This window comes from Pristiophorus japonicus, chromosome 18 (genome assembly GCF_044704955.1).
Source record: "Pristiophorus japonicus isolate sPriJap1 chromosome 18, sPriJap1.hap1, whole genome shotgun sequence".
NCBI classification, from domain to species: Eukaryota; Metazoa; Chordata; class Chondrichthyes; family Pristiophoridae; genus Pristiophorus; species Pristiophorus japonicus.
The window spans coordinates 32314904-32337670 of record NC_091994.1 but is presented as its reverse complement, the minus strand read 5'-3'; the positions used below and the strand labels follow the sequence as shown (position 1 = coordinate 32337670).

The window sequence follows — 22767 nt, the reverse complement described above, 5'->3', positions numbered from 1 at the left end:
CAAAAATTCTGTTTGCCTTTTGTATGGCGACTTTCCTGCTAGGCAGAAGCAGGTATAGGTCTGCAGACAGGAGAGGCCTTCAGGTATGTGTAAAACTTTCCTTTTGTGCAGCCAGGAAGAGCAGGAGTTCTCCAGGTCCCTTAAGGAAAGTCAGGGTCTCCCCTACCCTGGGGTAACAAAGGTCAAAAGATACAGAAGCTTGATATTATGATACAGAGCAGTAATTTGTAGATAACCGTACAGACACTAATTGTAGTAAGTATGCACAGTTTAAAGACATGACCACATGAGGAAATAATGACAAAGTAAATTAACCTATTAATCTAAGGGACGGAGAAATGGATACGTCAAAATTCTATATATGAATGCTGAGTGTTGGGAATAGCATGGGTGACGTGGGGAGTGATGGAGTGTGTGAGAGTGCCTCCTCAGAAGAACTCTCCTCATCTGAGGTGTCTTCTTCGGGGTGCCTGAAGAAGGACCTAGAGGAAAGAGAAAGGGGGAAAGAGTTAGGATGGCATTGGGAAGCTGCACATTTGCAGAAGACATGAATCACAATGAAATTTTATGTGGTCAAGCTGGCTGTGTGTTTTTCCAGTGCTCAGTGAAGGGGTACAAGTAATTATCGGAAACCCCGTTCAATAAAGCCACCTTGAAATGGCCGATGCACACAGCACTAGCATCGCCCACAAATAATCTATGGATTGCTGCTCAAAACTGACCCAGAGTTAAAATCGGGGCCATATTTTATATGTTTGACCACGAAAAAAGCAGAAAAAAATGTTGAGGCAAAATATTAATGTTTAAAGCTGCGTTGGCTCAGTGTTGACAGTCTTGCCTCTCAATTTGTGTATGGTTTACAGGTTCCTCACTGTCTATGCCTAATAAACTCATTCTAAGCATTGCTTTCATTTATTTTTTTAGGTTATGGTAATGCCTGAAGGAACGGACACAACCTCTCGACCAAGCCCGGACTATCCCATGCTACCCACAATTCCTCTGTCTGCATTCTCTGATCCAAAGAAAAGCAAACCATCTCATGGGTCAAAGGTCAGTTTTGCGATTCATAATGTTCACATTGTCTACATTCAGAATATTTTCTAAAAGTGAAAATATTTTGAAATGTAAAATTTCTTTAAGCAGAAATATTGGGGGTAGTTTTCGCATTCATGGCTGGGGCGATATACTGACGGAGTGGAAGTGAAAATCATGTGGGTTTGATACTGGGTGGGAGAACCCCTCCGCCAGTTTATCACTCAAATGGTGAAGGTGAAAATTACTCCAATTATATTTTCTCTGTCCCAGTAGCTCTTGCCGTAAAGCAAAGGACTCGGAACCTGGGAACTTGAGATCAAACTACAACAGACATGAATACTCCAGTAGAACCTCACTATGCTAACCACCTAAGGGACTGGCTAACAGTGGTTGGCTTAACAACATGGTTAAGTCAATTTTGCCTGAGCTCTCTTTTAAATGCTGCTGCATTGTAACTTTTAGTCCAGAAGGAGATTACACATTTCTGATCCTTCAGCTATAGCACGCCAGGAGCATTGGCAGTAGTGTGCCATGGTGACCTCGGTACTATGTGCAGTCAAAGGATAAGTGAGATTATGTGTGTTCTATCCTGCACTGCTAAAGTCCTGTGAAATTCTTACTAGCGTGTGCACAGCCTTCCTAGTAACAACTAACTTTCTGCAGAAACCTTGTTACAGTCAAGATAAGGTTGTTCAGCTAACTTTTAGCAAACATCTGGCTCCATTTATCTGGTGAGAATTGGAGGGGGTGGGTGACTGTTGCAGCTAGAATATAGGTTAATTAATGGCATAATGTGCTATTGTTGTAGTGATAATGATTTATTCCAGAAGTCAGAGATTTAGACCTGCAGGTTTTCAATGATGAAGACGGGATTTATATATATGAAGCCCTAGGACTTTCCACATTCTCTGCATCTTTTAATTGAGTGTATACTCCCATTCCTTATATTTCCTCCCAAATTTGCACCAACTCACACTTCTCCACATTAAATTGCATCTGCCTCCTGTCTGCCCATCCTGCTAACCTCACTGTATTTTCATGAAGCCTCTTACTGTCCATCTCTTACTGTTTGCAGTGATCTCTTGGGTAACTAATTATAGCTCTTGTCCATTCTGATCAACAGCCATTAATCCTTAACCCTGTGTTTCTTGTCTGTTAGGAAACTTTCTATCCATGCTGCTACATTTCATCTCATACCATATGCCTGAATTTTTGCAACAAGCCTCTTGTGTGACCTCTTATCAAATATCTTCTGAAAATCCATATATACTACATCTACTGCATTCCTGTTATCTACCCAGAAGTGGTATGTAAGATAGTAAACGGTGCAGAAAAAGTTCAACTCACTACTTCAAGTTAAACTGTGACATTAGGACAAGGGCCAAAGTTCAAAATGACAAAAGGAAAATTTAAAACTTATGTCAGGAAGTATAATCCTACTTGGGATGAACTCCCAGGTCGGATAATGGAGACAAAAATCTTGGGATTCTTTAAAAAATATATTTGGATATGATGGGGTTGAGTATTCCCCCTTCCCCCCCCCCCCCCCCCCAACCTCAGGTGGTCTCAGCACGGCGCTCTATGAATGGAGCGGGAGCCAAAAATCGAGCCGGTGTCGCAACCAGGGACATTGCACACCATCTTGCCTCTTCCGTAAGGTAATGTTCCACACCCCGCCGAAACCGGGCCTGAAAATACGGCTGGGTGCTGGAAGCTGGCTGCCCGTCCGGAAGAGCTTACTGCCGTCATTGCCGCCTCTCCGGGCGAAAACAGAGGCGGCAACAAGCCGCAAATCCAACTCTCTTGGAGATGCATATTGGGAGCTGGGAGCTGGGAGGTCTGAAAGGTGAGTGTAATGGGAAACTTAACCTCACCAGTTTAAATCTAACACCCAGGAGTGGCACACAGGCTCATGGAGATAGTGCGATGTAACTTTAATATAAAAAAAGCCAGAACCTGCATTTACATAGCTCCTCCCATATCACAGCCAATGGCTTACTTTTGAAATGTAGGGAAACAAAAAAAAAAGCCAATGACCAGTTCATCTGTTTTGGCAGTGTTGGCTGAGGGATAATTGTTGACCAGAACTCTCTGGATCTTCTTTGAATAGCACCATGGAACGTTTTAAATTGATCTGAATTGGTGGACAGGGTCTTGGGTTTAACATCTCATCTGATAACGCAGCACTCCCTCAGTACTGCACTGAAGTGTCAGCCTAGATTAGCCTACCACCTTTTGACTCCGAGATGACAGCGCTACCACTCAGCCAAGCTGACACTATAGATATTTTATAGTAGCGGATCTCCCTTTGCATTGCTTATGGTACAACATAGGATACATCCAATTTCATGTCCAATGTAGTATCAGGGTACTGGTTTATGATGGTTTGGGAAATTTCCAGCGGTCTGCATAGATTGCCTAGGGGTCTGTGAGCTGAGTTTTTTTTGGTTTCAGCCAATTAAAAAGTGTGACACCTGCACATTGCAGAGCAGAACCACATATTGTCAAAGAATTTTTAACATTTATATAGATATTGATCACAGGTGACACTCACAAAAGGAGCACGTCACTGATAAAAGTGATCTTAGTGTAGCTTACAGTCAGAGTACGTTATGGCAAATTTCCAATTTTCATATATTTTTTTACATCTTTTCAAGATTTGTCCATGAGCACTGTTCAACTTTTGCAAAGTAATGCTGTTTATTGTGTAGTGTGAAATGAAGTAAGCTGCACTTATTTTCAAACAATCTTCTGAAGTGAGGAGTTGCGGCTGGTTGCATTATGAATTGCTTTTATCTTTTCAAATCAGGACACAAATCGAGAGAGCAGCAAATCCTCAAAACCTCACAAAGTCACAAAAGAGCACAAGGAACGGTCCGCAAAAGACTCTGAGAGCAAGACAACTGTAAAAGAACCTGAAAAGGAACACAGTAAATCATCTAAGGAGTCATCGCGAAAATCAGCAGAAAGCAAAATTTCAAAGGAAGAGAAGGCTACTCCAAAGGCAACTTCTAAAGAACCAAAACCTGCCTTCAAGGAGTCTAAACTAGATAGCATGTCACCCAAGGGAGGAGGGAACCTGCATCAAGAGTCAAAGCCCAGTATTAAGAGGCCCTCCAATGCAGATTCACTGAAGGCCAATGCCAAAAAACAAAAGAAAAGCACTTCAGAGACATCAAAAAGTATCCCAAGTGTCTCACCAAGAATTTCTTCTTCTTCGTACTCTGAAAAAAAGCAGTTGAAGGAAAAAGAAAAGGAAAAAGTGAACGTTAAAATAGAGAAGGTTAAATCTGAAAGTAATGTGAAAGAGGTGAAGAAGCCTGTGGATTCAGATGACTGCAATTCAGAAGATGAAGTGGTGTCCAAATCTGAGGTAAAGAATTTTATTCTAAAATCTGAATGTGGTTTTCAGAGGGAAGTAACACATTGGTGTTTGATGAATTATGCCATGGAATAGTCAGAAATGTGATTGTGTAAGTGATTCTCCTGAGAGTTTCTGATCTTAGCCATACTAGCAAAAGCAACAACATGGAAGGAAAAAACATTTGGTGGGTTATCGCAGACAATTTTCTGCTAAAATAGACCTCTAGCACTGGTAATTATCTGGGAGCAGGTCATCTGAGCACTTTCTCAGCTAGGGAGTGATGCAATGACATTTTTCCAAAAGAAGTCTTTGTAGAGATCTCAGTTCCATGAAGGAAATAAGCCATGTGATCAAGTTTGTCCTATATGAGTTAGAACAAATGAATTCCACTGTTGAGTCAAATGACTTGGTGTGATCTGTCTTTGCACTGCTCTCTCGAGGCTGGATATCATGTCAAAGTGAAACCAGAGTCCAACTGATAAACTGTGCTGGACATGCAATATTGAGTTATTCTGGCTAGCAATATGGCTGTAACAAAATAGGGATATTTTTGTATATTGTATATTGTAAACTAGTCAACTAGTTAGGGTAAATCTGATTTTTTAAAATTGTCTTCACGGAGCTGTGCCTCTGCTAGGACTGCAGGAAAAATCTTTATCTAAAATTTTGCTTGGTATGGGCTTCTTTACATCCGTCACAGTATAAAAACTAGCTTCACTCACAGTATTTTCCAACTCTTTTATTTACATTTTGTTGCAATAATTGTTCATTTTGTCAAAAATCATGTAATCGTAGGACCGGCCAAACCACTCAATTCTAGTACAAACATTGCCCCCCAAAATATTTGTTTAATTGACAGATCTCTTTGCTTTTAATAGATAGTTATTTCAATTCATACGGTCTAGGTAGCGGTGTTAAAGTTTTTAAATCGGTGTCTATCTGGAGTTTTTGAAGTGAGTCTGTCTGGAATCTTCGAAGACCGTTAATCCAGATTTCGTCAACAGTTAGTGAGAAAAAGATGCAAGAAAATTAAGTACAACACAGTTTAGCATGGAAGTTGTAAACTATTATTGGGTAAGCATAACTATTGTGATAGTATATCTTGTTCCTGCTACTATTCACTTGTTCTTTTACTGTTTAGAAATGTATTTGCCAGTCGAGTCGAATACTGATTCCTGCTTTGATTATAAGGTTCGCCAGTTTGTTTGGAAAATCGATGTTAGTAGGGACCTTATGTAAAGGATGGTATTTGCTTGGTGCTACTCTGCCACCTACAAAGATGAGGAGTATACCTAAGATACCTTTTTGTTTCTGAAAATCTTCAGGGTGCTCCAGTCCTGGGCCCCCACAAATGCGGGATATCCTGGTGCAAGCCTCACCAAGAGTTATTTTGGGGAAACCCTCCATTTGGATGCCTCATAGACATACACAGAGGAAAGTGTGGCGAGAATGCCAGGAACACCCCGCCTGCCTCATTTACATTCTCACACTCGACCTGCAACTAATGCAGGCACAGGCCCAGTTACTCCAAGTTTAGGAACCATTAGAAACCCCAGGGCAAGACTGAGACAACATGTCTTCACTTATTTTTCCTTTTCACTGCTCCTGGGAACTGAGAGTTCTCCAGGCACAGTAAAGAAAGTCAACCCTCTGAACTTTGTGGATGAACTGATGAATGCCTTGAACACGTTCGAGACAAACTTGACTGTTTAATGAAAAAGTCCTGTGACTTATCAGAAAGTAAGAAATGCATTCTAAAAAGAGTATACTAACCACGTGGACTGATTCTAATTTTATTCTTTTCAAATATTGGGCTATTTGAGTACTTTGCCATATCCTGCTTCTGTGTATTACTAAACTTTTAGATACATTTTGTTTTAGCTGTAAATATTGATTTGATCTGATGGTGTACCATTTTTTTGTTTTGTTTTTGGAAGAGTCAAGAGAATGTGGTGGGCACCTCACATGATATTCAGTTCAGTTAGGGATTAATTGTTAAATCTGCACGCTAACCCATAGAGAGTACATGTACGAGACTCAGTTTGCACATGGTAACTGTTCATAAACATAAGACAGTGTTGGGAAAAAGCTGTAACTGTAACGTTTGCAATATTCTTTAAGAATGGCTCAACTTGTGACAGCTACTGTTCCACCGAGCAAACAAATACTGATGCAATAATAATTTTAAAATCTTCACGCTCATTTTTAAAAAGTAAAAAAAACCAGGAATGCAAAATAGCATGGAGGTTGCTGGCTTTTTGCTCATAATGGTACACATCACTGTTCCTGTGAAGTGAAGAGTCCCTTTAGATCTACGAATGCTTTAATTATAAGGTTCACTATTTTGTATGGAAAATCATGATTAGTAAGGACCTTGTGTAAGGAAAGTGTTTGTCACTTTTAATTTGGAATGATTCCTATAGAATCTGCAGTCTGTCTTTACCCAAGAAAAGCCCAAATGGTTAATCTTTATTTTTTTGTATAAAAGAGTTAATATTAAGTATTGAAATGTTCTTGATACGAGAAATGAGTAGAAATGATCTGCTTATCTTCTAACTGAAGAGACTTCTTGTGGTGGAAGTTCTCAATATGACATTGAAGTCTGGATTCTTTGTTCCTGGTCACTCACTTTACTGGTGCAAATTTGGCAGCCGAGAGTGGGAAATGAGTGGGAGTTCCATCCTGTTAGCAACTGCTCTATTCCGCCTTCATTTCCAGCAGCCCCGGATCCGCCCACCTGGTTTTGGACGGGTGCGTGCCAATTGTATAGTATTGGGACATGGTGATGCCATGTGTCCTGTGTGCCATCATTTCCACCTTCAGATTCTTGCTGCTTTAAAAGAGTCAACCAGGCATGCTAAGGCACAACAGAAAGGCCCAAAGATAATTTAAAGAAGCCAACAGCTAGATTGGTATGATTTGCAGATACCTCTGCAGACTCAATTTTGATAAATTAGTTTTGCTTTTTGCCAACTAACTTCATCTCTGCCTTTGTGCCGTTTGCTGTGAGGCTGCCATTTTCTTTTCCCCTTCTACTCCCCTCCCCCTCCCCCCCTTCTTCCCCATCCAATCTCATACAGGGAACAATGGATTTCTATTGGCAATTCTTCTGTATCTTTACTGTTTGAAAGAAGTGTAAGAGCAATGGAGGAGTGACGAGTTGATCAAGTAGCATTGCAGGCATACAGCACCCAAACATCACAATCCCCATATCAGACTACATAAGCAGAGGCGTTCTTACCCTCAGTTGTCCAGGAGCAGTGCTTGCAGCGTCTTCACTTTCCAAAGGAACCTATCACTGAGTTACAGTGCATGCTGCAACCCGCCCTCTGGTCATTCTCCACTACAGGCACCACACTGCCAGTGACTGTATAAATCGCTGCCTTTTATTCTAGGGGATCATTTCAAGCTGACACAAGGGACATCACTGATATTAGGCAAACAGCCTTTCTACCACACATGCAGACATGCAGGCTAGTGAGAGGGCATCCATTCATGTTATCCTGAGAGATAGCATCATCATCGATGTGCATTTTTGTGATGTAACTAGTGCTGGGCACTGGCTCTGCATGCCCACTGATCTGCAGGCCTTATGATACCAATGAGGTTAGTGAAGCTTTCCTCACGTTTATCTGTAGCCAGTTACCAAGCCTATCAATGCCAGAAGAGACAGTCCTCACCAATCTCAGCCCTCTTTGGCAGCAGTCTGAGTATCCATAAGGATAGTACAGACTGGCTTTAGAGCTTTAGTGTCACTGAGGCCTCTGCTACAGATGTCCCTGGAGCTGCCACACTGCACGGTGGCCTGTAGTATTGTTAAACTAACCTCCAATGTGCTGTGCAAGCTGGTGGTGGACTTCGCCACCCAAGCTGCCATCTGCAGCACGCTGTTTGAAAAGGCCCCAAGTGGCTACACCAATGCTCAATGGTCTTTTAAACACAGGACCCGAGCTGCAGATCACCCAAAAGGAAAAGACTCGATGTACCGGCCAGCAATGTCTTTCCCGTGCACTCGCTTAGACTGGCTCACACTCTAACTCTCCGGAATGGATGCCTCTGAGCTGTTGGTTGAATGAGGTACAGAACAATTGACAGTGCCTGCTGTGAGGTGCTGGCATCATTGGGGGCTTGTGTCTTCTTACTGCAGCACATCTATAGGAGGGAAAGAAGAGAGATCAGTTTCCTGAGGAGTGAAATTCACATCTCAGTTTCAGTAGCAGGAATGACAGGGTATCATGATATAATTCACTGATAATTAATGCCAGCTACAATATGAAGAGAAGTAGAATCTCAAAATGTACCCTCAGCTGGCACAATGGCCTCCATAATTCACCATTTCCAAACTCCTCTCTGGCTTTCTTCCCCAGGATTTATAATTCTTCCTCCTTGTAGGATGTTGGAGGTTAGAGGTCTGAGCTTTCGGAGAGCTGCTTCCTGCCACAATTCCTCAACTGTCATGGAATGTACTCTCCTTAAAAATGCAAAAAGTCAGAACTTTCTGTTGTTAGGCATCCAGTAAAACCCAGGTGTCATCTTGCAGCCCATAATGGCGTGATGACAGGTGACTACAGCAAGCAGTTACATTTCTTGCAAATGGGGTAAATGCAATTAAGGATGTGAGTGTTGAAGGTTGGAAATGCAAACGGCACTGCATTGCAATCTGGGCATTGATGGTTAGGAATTCAAGCACAAATATAATGTGACGGGAGGTCATTCCCAGTACAGTGCATGCTTGGAAGGTGCTGGTGACTCTTCACTTTCCTGACCGGCTAAAGTCATTGCAGTTCTTCTGGCTCTGAGTGGCCAAGTGTGGAATGTTGAAGTTGGCACCAACTGCCCTGGCCATCTCCTTGCACTGGGCCTGATCTCCTTTGGGCTTTGCGTCTCTGTTCCAAAGAGGGCCTCCCTCCCCTAAACTCCAGTAGCAGCACCTCAGTGACAAATCCATAAAGTGGGAGGCTTTCTGCCTTGTAGCAGACCTCGCAACAACAACAACTTGCCTTTCTATAGCACCTTTAATTTAAAAAACCCGTCCCAGGACGCTTCACGGAGGCCGAGCCAAAGGAGGAGATATTAGGAAGGGTGGCCAAAAGCTTGGTCAACGTGGTGGATTTTAAGGAGAGTCTTAAAGGGGGAGAGGGAGATGGAGAGTTAGCGAGCTTTAGGGAGGGTATTCCTAGGCAGCAGTGGTATGTCCGTCAAGGGGGCTGGGGCGGGGGCGAAGATGCACAGATTTTTTTTAAATTAAGACATTTATTTCAGTGGAGAAAAAACTACTGAGTTGAATGCTAGCCTTTATGCTGTTGTGGTCCTTTAAATCCGACAGCTATTTACTGCCTCTCCACCTCGTGGGCTAGGTGGCACTCAGTGGTGTTTCTCATTCCTGCAGCTTGCCCAGGTGATTGAAATGAAGCTGACTCCAGGAATTACAACCTGATCAGCACTTCTCACGTAGGCCGGTGTGAATAGCACTGTACCTATCGTGGTCAGCCTCGTGCCTGATGGGAAGATCTCGGCTTGAGTTCCGTTTGCGTTTCATTTTTTTATTATTGTTCTTGTCTGTAAGTTATTAGGAACTATTTTCTAATCTTGCGAAAAGTGTCTTTGTTTAATGTTTCGGGTCCACATTAGATATTCTGTCGGGTACAATGGCGCTGATCATTCTCACAAGTAGTCCAAGCATCTTATGTTCAGGAGGGTGCCCATACAGCCCAACATCTAATTATACCATAGCATAACCTAGAGGTGTAACAATAGAAACCCTTGTGATCTGAACTGGATATTTTGTCTTTCACATGTGCCTTCCCACACATCTCTCCAGTCGTTCGGAAGGTGGACTGATTCACTTTAGTTTGTCAAATAACAAGGCTGAACATGAACTGTTGAGATGCTTTTATTTCACAGATAACGTGTGAACGTACAGAGTGACAGTTGTAATCAAATTTCACCTTGATGCAACAAACTACAGAGCATTCCTCAAGAACAATAATAAAAATATGTCACACTATCCCTATTAACCAGCATTCTGATTCTGGGCTTGAGATGAGTGAATTGTCCCCTCACTAGCCCAGGCTGCCTTCCCAGACCTAGCTGGCTGACAGACTGCCCATGTGTCCCTTTGTCTCTCAATCTTTCAATGTAACCAGCAAGTGGGAGGGCCGTCCCCCTAACCTTTACCCTCTGCAGTGATTCGCCAGCAGGCTTGTCAGTAAAACTGACTACCTCTCCTCCCCCCTCTGTGAGTGCGTGTTTAAAAAAAACATATCCTGCTATTCTCAAAATGAAAGGGGCCATCGGGCCTGAGATGAGACAATCATTGACTCAGTTTGAAATAGTCTATGAGCCATAATATTCCACAAACTGGCTCGTTTTGACTTTAATGTGCATTTTTAATGCCTGGTACATTAGCAAATGAACCTCTTGTCTAAGTGCTTCACTCTGTGATTTTTAAATCTTTTAAATCATTGGGGGTAATTTTATTGCAGGACGAAAAACGGATGCTAGCGAATCGGCAGCCCATTTTACACCTCGCCCACTGACTTGATTGGAAAAGAAAATGGAGGAGGCATAAAACAGCTGCCAATTCGCTATCGCCAGTTTTTTTGCCCGCAATTAAAATTAAAATGACCCCCACTTTGTTTTAAGATGCAACAGTTAACGTAACTCATTCCCAAATTCTTTCCGTAAAGACAAAAAGAAATCAAAAAGTGTCAGTCGTCAATTTATTTGTTTGGACCTTTAATTCACAAAAGATCAAAGCGATCATTCGGTAAATGATCTATCCTTGTATTTTTCAATGTATTTATTTTTAAAATATAAAAATGATCTTAAATCAGCACAGACAAATTCCAGGTAGATTCTCGACTTTCTCCGTGTTGAAGTTATGTTAGTCGATCCCTCCAGTGTAGATCGAATCCGCAAGTGGTGCTACCGTTTGGTTGTCCTAACTCGATATAATACTGAATGATAATAGTCTGATGCTTCATGACAGTACTTCTTGCAGTTCCTATTCGTAAGTTAAGTGGTTGCAAGATGCTGATACATCATCATATTGTCATTTAGGACCACATGACCCTTAATTGACAAATGGTAGATCTTAAAAGTTTATGAAATTTGGTAACTACTAGTGGATCTTCACTGAATTGATTAAATAAATCCGTCTGTTTTAGACGAGCACTTTTGCAATGTTCCTTTTAAAACCGCCCAAGCTACAGTTCTTTTAAATGTAGGTTTGCATTAGTGATCCAGCAACAATGAATTACTGACAGAGGTGCAGGCCCCTATTTTCGCCACGATTGTGCGCCGTTTTTTGGCGTCCAAATGTTTTTTGGCATGAAATACTTCCTTTCCAACTTTTGCCAACGTTTGGATGCTGGCGCCGACTGTATGCGGCAGTTTTTTTTAGCATAGCATTTTTGGCGCCGACCCGAGTCAAAATGATATCGGGCACCGTTTTGTGCATTAAATCGATTTTAGCCGTCCACGATTTTTTTCAGCGTGGCGCACACTGGCCAAAAGCACTGCAAAAAAAAAACATCTGTGAAGTTAAGGAATCAGCGTGGAGAAGACAGGAGTGAGGCAAAAAGAATACAAAATGAAATACCTTTTTTTCACAGGGAACTCTTTTTGGAGCAAGGGAAGAAGATTTCCGGGCCGAAAGGACTGCTCCCCCCCACTGCAATCCTGGGCCATAGTACTACTCTCTCCCCCCCCCCCCCCCGCTGGACCCGCTACAATCCCGGGCCGAATGTCCCCCCCGCATCCCCTGCCCCCCTGCGAGTTGAAGTTCGGGAGCGGCAGGGCCATTCAGCCCGGGATTGCAGTGGGTCCAGCTGGGGGGGAGCAGTGGCCACGGGTCAGTCCAGCCAGGGGGGGGGAGAGTGGTGGCAGCGGGTCTAGTGGGGGGGAGAGGTCCTTTGTGGCCCTTTCGGCAGCGGTGGAGTAGCAGTCCTTTTGGGGGAGCAGGCTTCAGCTTGCTTCAGCGTCTCTGGTTGCCCTGGCAACTTCAGCTTTTTGCACAACCCAGAGAGATTTTAGCGCATGCTCCGCCCCCCCTAGACTAACTTCGAAGAGCGCGGCGCCAAATTCAAATATTTATTTGCCGAAAGTCCCGATTTTTCTTTTCTGGCACGAACGTACACAAAAAAATCGTTTGTTAACATGCACGGGCGCCAAAAATCCAGCAAGTGGAAAATAAGGGCCGCAGTCTCTAAACCAAAGGTGGATTAAGGTCCTCCTGCAGACCTATACAAAGTGCAATTTGATCAATGTCTTATCCAATCTGTTGTTTGTGGAAGTAAATGGTTTGTTTCTTTTCCCCCCGGTTTGTTCATGTAAAATCTATTGTGAATTACTGCTGTTCAAAGGACATCATCAATCTGGAGGCTTCTACTCAAATTGAACATCCTTAGACAAATAATCCTCTGGACCCCTCAAGGAGAGCTGTGGTCTCCCTTGCCCCGGACTTCCCTCCCGAAACTTTCTCACTCACTACTCCCTCCCCCTCCCTCCCTCGCTCCCCCACTCCTCACTCTCCCTCACTCCCCTCCCTTCCCTCACCCTTCCCTCACTTACCTTCCTTCCTCCCTCCCTGCTTGCCTTCCTCCTTCACTCCCTCCCTCCCTCTGAGTTGCCTTCTTGCCAGTGAGCTTTTCTGTGGTATCAGCAGGCAGCTAAAGGCTGCCCAACTTCCCACTCACAAACCAGCTGCCACTTTACTGGCGTCACGGGTGGGCAGCTGACCCATTGCATGCAGATGAAGCCTGGGAATTAATCCAGGCCTGTAAGTAAGTTTTACACTCACCCCACCCTTGCCCATCCGAAACTCACTGGGAGTTAAAATCAACTCCACTTAATTGAAGCTGAATCCAGTTGATTAACTGTCAGATTTTTTGCGACTAATTTAGTTTCCTCATTTTCCATGTTTAGTCTGTACGGACCAGTCAGTCCAACTCAAGCTCAAGTTCAGATTCAAGTTCAGATTCCGATTTTACACCATCTCAAAACCACAGACAAGGTATGGAATCTCCTCTACATTGCTGCTCACACTGCTGTTTACAGATATATTTATCCAGAGTTCGGGCTCTGCCCTCAACCGAGGATAAATGTAACTAGGCATAAAGAATAACTACATGCCAGGTGAATACATTTCTTGAGTACTGCCCCCCCCCCCACCAGTCGATTTGTTTCAGTTGTTTCCACTGCCATGAAGGTTGGCTCTTTTAACTTTGAATACCTGTTTATCACCGGTCATGTCAATTTTGATCGTGTTATGATATTGACTTTCATTCCCAGCGTGTTATCATCCTGTTTTTAGAGTTTTGCGGATAGGTAATTGACTTTCTTTCAGTAATGATGATCTGAGAAGAACTTCATCCAACTGAGGACAAGGCCCATTGCTCCCCAAAGCTGCCCGCAAGCGCACTGAGACCTGGCCAGAGCGGCCTAGCGCCCGATTGGACCCAGTGTGGCCCAAGCACCAATATTGCCTCCTTTGCATTCTCTGCCTTCTTTTCCTCCCTCAGCATCGATCTCCCACCTACCCACCCACATCTTTAGCTACCACTCAACCGTGCGATCACATGAACACCAACAGGCCCATTGCTGATTACTTCTTCATCTCCTTCAGCACACACCTTCCCCTGCCTGCCTCCAATCTCTTCTTTTCTGTCCAGGGGAAAAAAAGAATCCTCTCTAACAGCAGTCTGGGGGGTGCGGGGGAAATCATAGATTTGTCTGATATCCTAGGAGTGGAATTGAGGGGTTGGGTGAGGAGGGGAGGCCGGGGTAAGTGCACAGCCACTGAGATGCTATCCTGCTACTGACTGGAGCGTAAGTAAGCATTGCACAGCTGAACCTCATGTCTCCACATTCTGCATGTTTTCCTCTTCCATTACTGTTGTCAAATAGCTTTGTTTTTCTCACCAGCATCTGCTTTTAATTTTCAACAGCAACTCTGAGAAGAATGTATTGCCAGTTTAAAGGATATAGGCCTTCTTCTCTTGCTGGCACACTTCTATTTAAAGATCTCCAGAAAAGCTTCACATTTTAGGAAATAATATCAGAAATATTGTGGATTGTTCGTGTGCCTTGACCTCAGACTTAAAAAAAAAAATCACATTGTGCAGGCAGCAGAAAAAGGTGTGCGTGTGTGCATGCATGTGTGCATCTGACAGAGAGAGATTTTGACAGTGGGTTTCTTGTGATTAACATTTCAAAAGGTAAAAGTACACATCCATAGGACACTGACTCTATAAATGATTTAATTTGTGTCACATTTCACACTGAAAGACTTAACTCAACCTCTCCCCTTGCCTTTTAAGAAAAAAAAACACCATTGAGAAGATTACAGGATGAACACTAAAGCAGTAGGCTAAATGGTTTCCTGTGCTGTAAATGTCTGAGGTTCTAAATCTTAAAAATAATAAGAAATATGTTTAAAACAAGAATCATTGCATCAACACACGGCCATTGAAATCCAGAATACTAATTTACCTTCACAACATGACGATGGTCATCACTGTAATATTGGGAGATTCTTTACAACAACATCTTGCATTTATATATATAGCGCCTTTAACATAGTAAAATGTCCTAAGGTGCTTCACAGGAGCATTATCAGACAGCATTGGACACTAAACCACACAGAAAGATACAGGTGACAGCTGACCATTGAGATGTTTGCTGATCCCTGTCCAACTCCTCTTGTTTTATCAAGGACCTCTGAGTTCCATGGTGAAGGAGATCCAGTCCGAAGGCTCCGATGACGACAGCAGCTCCGAGGAGGAAAGGCCTGTAAAAAACATCGCAGTTAGCAGAGATCACAGGTCGGTGAGCTTAACAGATGGGAATGTGACAAAGAAAGTTCAGTTGTGTTTCAACCATTGTTTGGAAGCTGTGCACTCTGGACCAAAGGTAGAAATTTTGATCACCTTTGTACACCTAGACCAAGTCTAAGCACCAATAACCCTTTTAAAGAATGCTTCCATAGCTGTTTACTGAATAACTTACAGGCCCCAAATTACATTTACTGCGGCACTAATCACAGCCACATAGCAGCCAAATGTATTTACTACAGAAAAATGGTAGTGTACTTTAAGGCTTGCCATATTTCTTGAACCGTGTTCTCGTTAAGCCTGCATCAATATCTTTTTCTTTACCATTTATCATTTTTTAAACTATAATTTTTTCGGCAATATTTGCTCTCTTTCCTGCAGCCAATTTGCCCACATTCATATTTGAGCTCAAAGAGTGCAACAACAAGTTATTCTACAATGGGAGGGAGGAAGGCATCAAAGCCAAGACCAAACCCATCCTCACCCCATATTAACACATGGGATGGATAATATCCTGATGTGGCATCTGCACATATACATGTAATGGTTCTCGTTGGCTGCAATATAAATGGGCAACTCCTTATTCTGAAACTATGTCCCCTAGTTCTAGATTCCCCCACGAGGGGAAACATCCTCTCTGCATCTACCCTGTCGAGCTCCTTCAGAATCTTATATGTTTCAATAAGATCACCTCGTGGACTTGAAAATCTTGGCATGGCATGTTCTATTATCCCAAAGCAAGATTACTGTTTAATTGAGAGAAAGGACTAATGGTCAGTCATCTAGCTAGTCCACCGGACATTACAGTGTGCTGCAGAACAGATACACACTTACCACTTTTAATTCATTTTAATTTTGCTTAAATAGGTAGGAAAATATCCAAAATAAAATGCACTTCCCCCAACTATTTTTATTTAGATTAAGATATATATCCATCGATATATCTACTATCCAATATTGTTCATTTTATGGCTTTGCAGGGACTCATCTCTCCTTCCTTTCTCAGCCACTCCAGGACTGTTATTTTAGGAACATAGGAACAGGAGTAGGTCATTCAGCCCTTCGAGCCTGCTCTGCCATTCAATTAGATCATGGCTGATCTGTACCTCAACTCCATTTATCCACCATAGTTCCATATTCCTTGATACCCTTGACTAACAAAAATCTATTGATTTCAGTCTTGAAAGCTCCAATTGTGCCAGCATCCACAGCTTTTTGGGGGAGAGAGTTCCAGATTCCTACTACCCCTTTTGTGAAAAAGTGCGTTCCGATTTCCCTCCTGAATGGTCGAGCTCTTAATTTTAGGATTATGTCCCCTTGTTCTTGATTCCCCCAGCAGAGGAACTGGTCTCTCTGTATCTACATTGCCAAATCTTTTCAACATTTTAAATATTTTAGAGTTTTAAAACCTTCACAGAACTCAGCATGACTGTGTGGTTGTTAACCCAATAGATGCTGGGTCCTTTTGAATTCCAGCAGCAAAAATTAATATAATTCCATGTCCGATTCAAAATTAATCATTGATACTGACATTAAAGCCTATATAAATTATTATTCACAATATTAGCAGATAACCACTAAAGCTCTATTTTGTAACCCTGGCACAATTAGATGGCTGTGGCGCAGACTGTGTTACACTTGTAGCATAGGGGCGAGCCCCACTGAACTTTGTGACATAAACCGTTCCCACTAATTTGAATAAGCTACAAGCACCGGAAGAGCGTCACCTGTAGCACAGCTGGGCAGTGGAGCGCAAAATCCAGTGCAGGTGCAGCTCTTAAAGGGCCGCAGCTGACCATGAAAGAGAAAGTTGTGATGGTGGCAGGCAAGTGGAGTAATGGCACAGTGGAGGTGTATGAGAAATGGTGCTTCTCTCGATGCTAAAGGGCTGGAGGTCCAGCTGCAGGAGGGTGCACCAAGTCTATTTAGGGTTCAAGGTCCCCTGTAGTAAAAGCAAACAGCCTTGAATTATCACCTGATTATTAGGTATCCAGGCTGAGGTCAGGAGGATGGTGGCAATATACTTCTCACCATTCCACTCATGAGAAGCTCTTTGTTTCTGCTATCCACCTAGTGAGGGATCAGACCTGTACTTGTCAGTTATCAAATGACCAACTAGTCATATGTGTGCGCACTGGGTCCGTGCAGCAGAGCTAGTCTCCAGTCGTCCTGGTTAATCCTTGCCACTGGACCAAGACTTTGCTCTGTCAAGCCCGTGTGGTGGCTGGGATGCAACGGCCGCCACATGTAAAAATAAATCCACGCACAGGCATCTTCTACCCTTCAAGATGTAGTTCGGAATCCAGAATATTAGGTCCTTCATTGAAACACCTGTGAACTCATCCCTTCTCGGTGTGGAAGCAAGTCATCCTCGTTTCGAGGGACTGTCTATGATGATGATGAACTAGTAACTGTCCACCTCGGGGAAGGGGGCAATAATATCTTTTGGGTTAAGGTGCCAATAAGGTGACATGACTGGTGATAGATTCAGAATCAAGTCAACCCACTGTGGTAGACTGTGTGAAGTAAGCCAGGGCATTGTTAATGGTTGCAAAGACAGTCTGGCTTACTGACTGATCCTAGATGGGTAGACCTGTCACTAGGGGTTGCGAATCTTCCGCTCAGTTCTAGATAACTTCTGAAACCAATGAGCTAACGGATAGAGCTAGCTGGACCAGCAGCGGGGCAGCTTGCCAGAGGAATATGATAGCATGCTTCCTGGCTTGATCTGGTTAACTGCAGCAGTACTACTGCATATACTTGGGGGGTGGGGGGTGGGGGGTGGGGAGAGTGAGGTCCCTAAGCCTTTGCTTGGTAAGCTCTTTGAATTTAGGTAAGTATAGAATGGTCTTATGAGAAGAGAGTCCCTTATCAGGCAAACTCTACCTTCTCAGTAGCTTGGTTTGGAGATCCTTAAACATGGTGCTGGGTTTCTGTGGCTAAGGCACCCTGCTGACCAAAAGGAGGATGAATATTTAGATTAGGCTGGAGAGGCAATCAGAATGAGTATTGTCAGCAGTTTCAAGAGGGAGCTAGAGATTTTTTGGCAAAAGGAACAATTGGGGAGTATAACTGATACAGTCTGGCACTTTCTGAACCTTGCAGATGTCTGCAGTGGTATATTTTTTTAGTTTTGCGTGATCCTTCATAACATCTCATCCGAACGACTCTGCCTCTGCCAGTGGAACAGTCCTTTAGACCTGAGTTGGAGTGTCAGCCCAGGTTATAAGCTCAGATTCTGATATGGTGCTTGAACCCCCAATCTTCTGACCCAGAGATGAAAGTGCTGTCTATTGAGCCAAGCTGACACTAAGGTAGGATTGTATAATGAGCGGGAAAGGTAGAGAGTGAGGAATCTCTGAGTTAATTGAAAGAGAAGTAGAGGATGAGTATCATCTACAGCAGAAAGATTTAACTTAAGGGAGAAGTAGATATTTATGAGCATAGCTTTGGTCATATGATTGTAGCTTGTTTAGAAGTGCATAGACAGGTGACTTGCCAAAGTATTCAAGAGCAGAGCTTTAGACGTGCATAATGTAGGCAGTGTTATCCCCACTGGCGATTTAATCCTTCTGCCCTGGAATAGGATATTTTGCGTCTTTCTCTCCTCTCATCTTAAGTACTGCTAATGACATTTCTTCCTTCCAGTGTGTAAATAAAGTAATCTGGTGAGCAGGGCAGCCTGGACGATAGTCTAGGATGTCAGGCCTTGTCTCCACACTGCAAAGATAACAGCTCTGCAATATATCTGGCTTCTGTTGCTCAAGGCCAATCAATGTGTATTGTGTTTTCTTTTGGTTTCAGGTTGAGTTTAAGTGATGACAGTGGAAGTGAAAGCAGCGAGAACTCCAATGTCAACACCCTGGACCAGCCCCCAATTCAAAAACACATAGCTGCCAGCAACAAGGTACTTCTCAAGATGTCCAGTGTCTGTGCTGCAATATATATATATATATATTATATATATTTAAAGTAATCATTCAATCTATGGCTAAAAGTGATAGAAACATAGAAAATATGTGCAGGAGTAGGCCATTCGGCCCTTCGAGTCTGCACCACCATTCGATAAGATCATGGCTGATCTTTCCCTCAGTACCCCTTTTCTGCTTTCTCTCCATACCTCTTGATCCCTTTAGCCGTAAGGGCCATATCTAACTCCCTCTTGAATATATCCAATGAACTGGCATCAACAACTCTCTGCGGCAGGGAATTCCACAGGTTAACAACTCTCTGAGTGAAGAAGTTTCTCCTCATCTCAGTCCTAAATGGCCTACCCCTTATCCTAAAACTGTGTCCCCTTGTTCTGGACTTCCCCAACATCGGGAACATTCTACCCGCATCTAACCTGTCCCGTCCCGTCAGAATCTTGTATGTTTCTATGAGATCCCCTCTCGTCCTTCTAAACTCCAGTGTATAAAGGCCCAGTTGATCCAGTCTCTCCTCATATGTCAGTCCAGCCATCCCGGGAATCAGTCTGGTGAACTCCCTCAATAGTAAGAACGTCCTTTCTCAGATTAGAAGACCAAAACTGAACACAATATTCCAGGTGAGGCCTCACCAAGATCCTGGACAACTGCAGTAAGACCTCCCTGCTCCTATACTCAAATCCCCTAGCTATGAAGGCCAACATACCATTTGCCTTCTTCACCACCTGCTGCACCTGTATGCCAGCTTTCAATGACTGATGAACCATGACACCCAGGTCTTGTTGCAACTCCCCTTTTTCTAATCTGCCACCATTCAGATAATATTCTATCCGCGTTTTTGCCCCCAAAGTGGATGACCTCACATTTATCCACATTATACTGCATCTGCCATGCATTTGCCCACTCACCTAACCTGTCTAAGTCACCCTGCAGCCTCTTAGCGTCCCCCTCACAGCTCACACCACCACCCAGTTTAGTGTCATCTGCAAACTTGGAGATATTACACTCAATTCCTTCATCCAAATCATTTTGAATCAATGTGCGGCAACCCGTTTAATATAAACTGATGCTATGTGTGCTCTTGTAAAGCCGGACAGGTTGTGGGTTTAATTATGGTGTTTCAGACAGTTTGCCATGCTTAGTGAGGACCAGCCACTTTGCTACTGGGAGAAAGAGGGAGAGTCATGCATTCCTGAATGACACACACACACCTCCAAGCAGCCAGGTGACTGAGCAGGTCATATGTCAGACAGGAAATATGTAAGCTGATTTTTTTTTCCAAATATGGAATGAATATACCTATATAATATACTTATATAATATAGGCTTTCTATGGCGCACAGTCGCACCTGCACATTCATACCTCTACCACTAGATGGAGCTTTTTAAGCCCCCAAAGCAGCAGATTCCCATACGTTTCCCAACAGTATCATGAATGCGCTTGTCCAGATTTACCATGGGCAAAGCTACAGGAGTTTCCCTAGTAACTATTTAGCATCATAGTCTTGAAAGCTCTCCGTGTACTCAGGGCATCTGTGGCATGATAGCAGTGTTTGTGGAGATGGAAATTCACATGGGACTCTAACATTGGCTCTCCAGTGCTGCTGCTCACAGCGAGCAACAACAACAACTTGTATTTATATAGCACCTTTAACACAGTGAAACATCCCAAGGCGCTTCACAGGAGTATCATGAGATAAAAATTTGAGCGGAAGAATACGCTCAATAGGGGTCTGAAAAAAATAAGACGTTGTTTCTCAGCCTGTGCTGCAGAGAAATCCCTTTGCTCCAATCAGCTCTATTTCTCTGCTTTCCAAATTGCAGTAAGTTTTTTTATTTATCTGTAATAATACTACGAAATAATAGGGATCCTTGACTGTATAAATAGAGGCATAGAGTGCAAAAGTAAGGACATTATGTCAAACCTTTATAAATCACTGGTTAGTCACCAGCTGGAGTATTGTGTCCTATTCTGGGCATCATACTTCAGGAAGAATGTCAAGGCCATAGAGAGGGTGTAGAAGAAATTTACTCAAATGGTGCCAGGGATGCAGGACTTCAATTATGTGGAGAGATTGGAGAAGCTGGGATAGTTCTCCTTGGAGCAGAAAAAGTTAAGAACAGATTTGATGGAGGTGTTCAAAATCATGAACAATTTTGATAGAGTAAATAAGGAGAAACTGTTTCCAGGTTTCCAGTGGTAGGAGGGTCGGTAAGCAGAGGATACAGATATAAGGTGACTGGCAAAAGAACCAGAGGCGACAGGAGGAAACGATCTGGAATGCACTGCCTGAAAAGGTGGTGGAAGCAGATTCAGTAGTTGCTTGCAAAAGGGAATTGAATAAATACTTGAGGGAAAATTACAGGGCTATGGGGAATGAACAGGGCATTGGGACTAATGGATAGCTCTTTCAAAGAGCTGGGACAGGCATGATGGGCCAAATGGCCACCTTCTCTACTGTATCATTCTATTAGTATTATCTAAAAGTAAAAACAATGTATGGCTTTAAAATGGGGACTGATTTAATTTTTTGTGCCCAAGTCCAATTATCTCCGACCTCTAACCCCATTTCACCTGAAGTCTCGAGTTGGTTTTAACTCCCCATGTGCAATGTCACTGGAGATCGACAACTATATTAAACATCTTGTTTATGGTGCATACTCTATTGTAATCCCTTATGTAAACATTTCTGAAGGGAATTTCAATGATCCCCTGTCGTGCCACTAGGTGGTTCCCTTCATCACAACAGTGACTACACTTTGAAAGTACTTCATTGGCCGTGAAATGCTTTTGGACGTCCTGTGGTCGTGAAAGGTGCTAAATCAATGCAAGTCCTTTTCCTTTAATGGGAATTCAATGTTGACATCTTCATCAACCTGTAATAGCTCCCTGTCACACCAGCAGGTTGTCCTGTAGAGGCTGCACATCTGCTATGCTGCATCCTTTACCCCTTGAAAGATAAGTTCCTGTGGTGAAGGCGCGACCCGACTGATTTTTGCTCATTAGTTTAACAGCTGACCCCACCGCGGTGAACGACACATTTTGGGGGATTTTCGCGAAGGGCAGGATTGACTCTAGAAGTGCATTGGGGTAGGACTTCCACCTCTCAATCCGACCTCACTGTGAACCCATTCTATTTTCCTGGATCAGGGTCAATTAATTATGTAGGACAGATGTCTGACAGTATGTCTGGTCTTCAGTAAGAGTCTGCCACTGCAGTGGAGGGAAATGCCATGGTGGGACATTCATTGCAGCACCTGAAATGGACATGGAAAATGTCGAAAGGGCCAGAAGACCACTGAATTGCCAAAACAAAAATTCATTCAAACAAAGCAACGTCCTGCTGAAACAGTTCCCCGACCACCTCTGTCCTTCTGGTCTGGTCTTCTCTTCTGTTAGAAGTGCAGAGGTGGGTTAGATGGAAATTGGCCTGAGTCCTAAGCCCTGCTACTTCACCATCATTTACATGAGGTTGGGCAGGTAATAGCAAGCAACCAACAATATGTACCAGTGAGGGACAATCTTGATGGCCAATGTGAGAGGCCTCCAGGACCCATTTTTCTCGATTATCCCTGCAGCAATTCGGTGGAAAATCCTCTCCTTTGT

General features: G+C 43.2%; 1 protein-coding gene across 6 annotated transcripts in view; it reads left to right on the top strand.

Annotated features, from left to right (window-relative positions):
* Positions 1 to 22767, top strand: part of mllt1a (MLLT1 super elongation complex subunit a) — a 94443-nt gene that overhangs the window by 57176 nt on the left and 14500 nt on the right. For 5 of the 6 annotated variants that reach the window (XM_070859827.1, XM_070859826.1, XM_070859828.1 and 2 more), the window contains 5 exons: positions 925 to 1050; positions 3845 to 4408; positions 13328 to 13415; positions 15117 to 15225; positions 19039 to 19141. In XM_070859827.1, the coding sequence (XP_070715928.1) occupies positions 925 to 1050; positions 3845 to 4408; positions 13328 to 13415; positions 15117 to 15225; positions 19039 to 19141 (990 nt within the window). Of the gene's footprint in view, positions 1 to 924; positions 1051 to 3844; positions 4409 to 13327; positions 13416 to 15116; positions 15314 to 19038; positions 19142 to 22767 lie in introns of those variants that run through there. The other variant, XM_070859831.1, reaches the window with a different exon arrangement.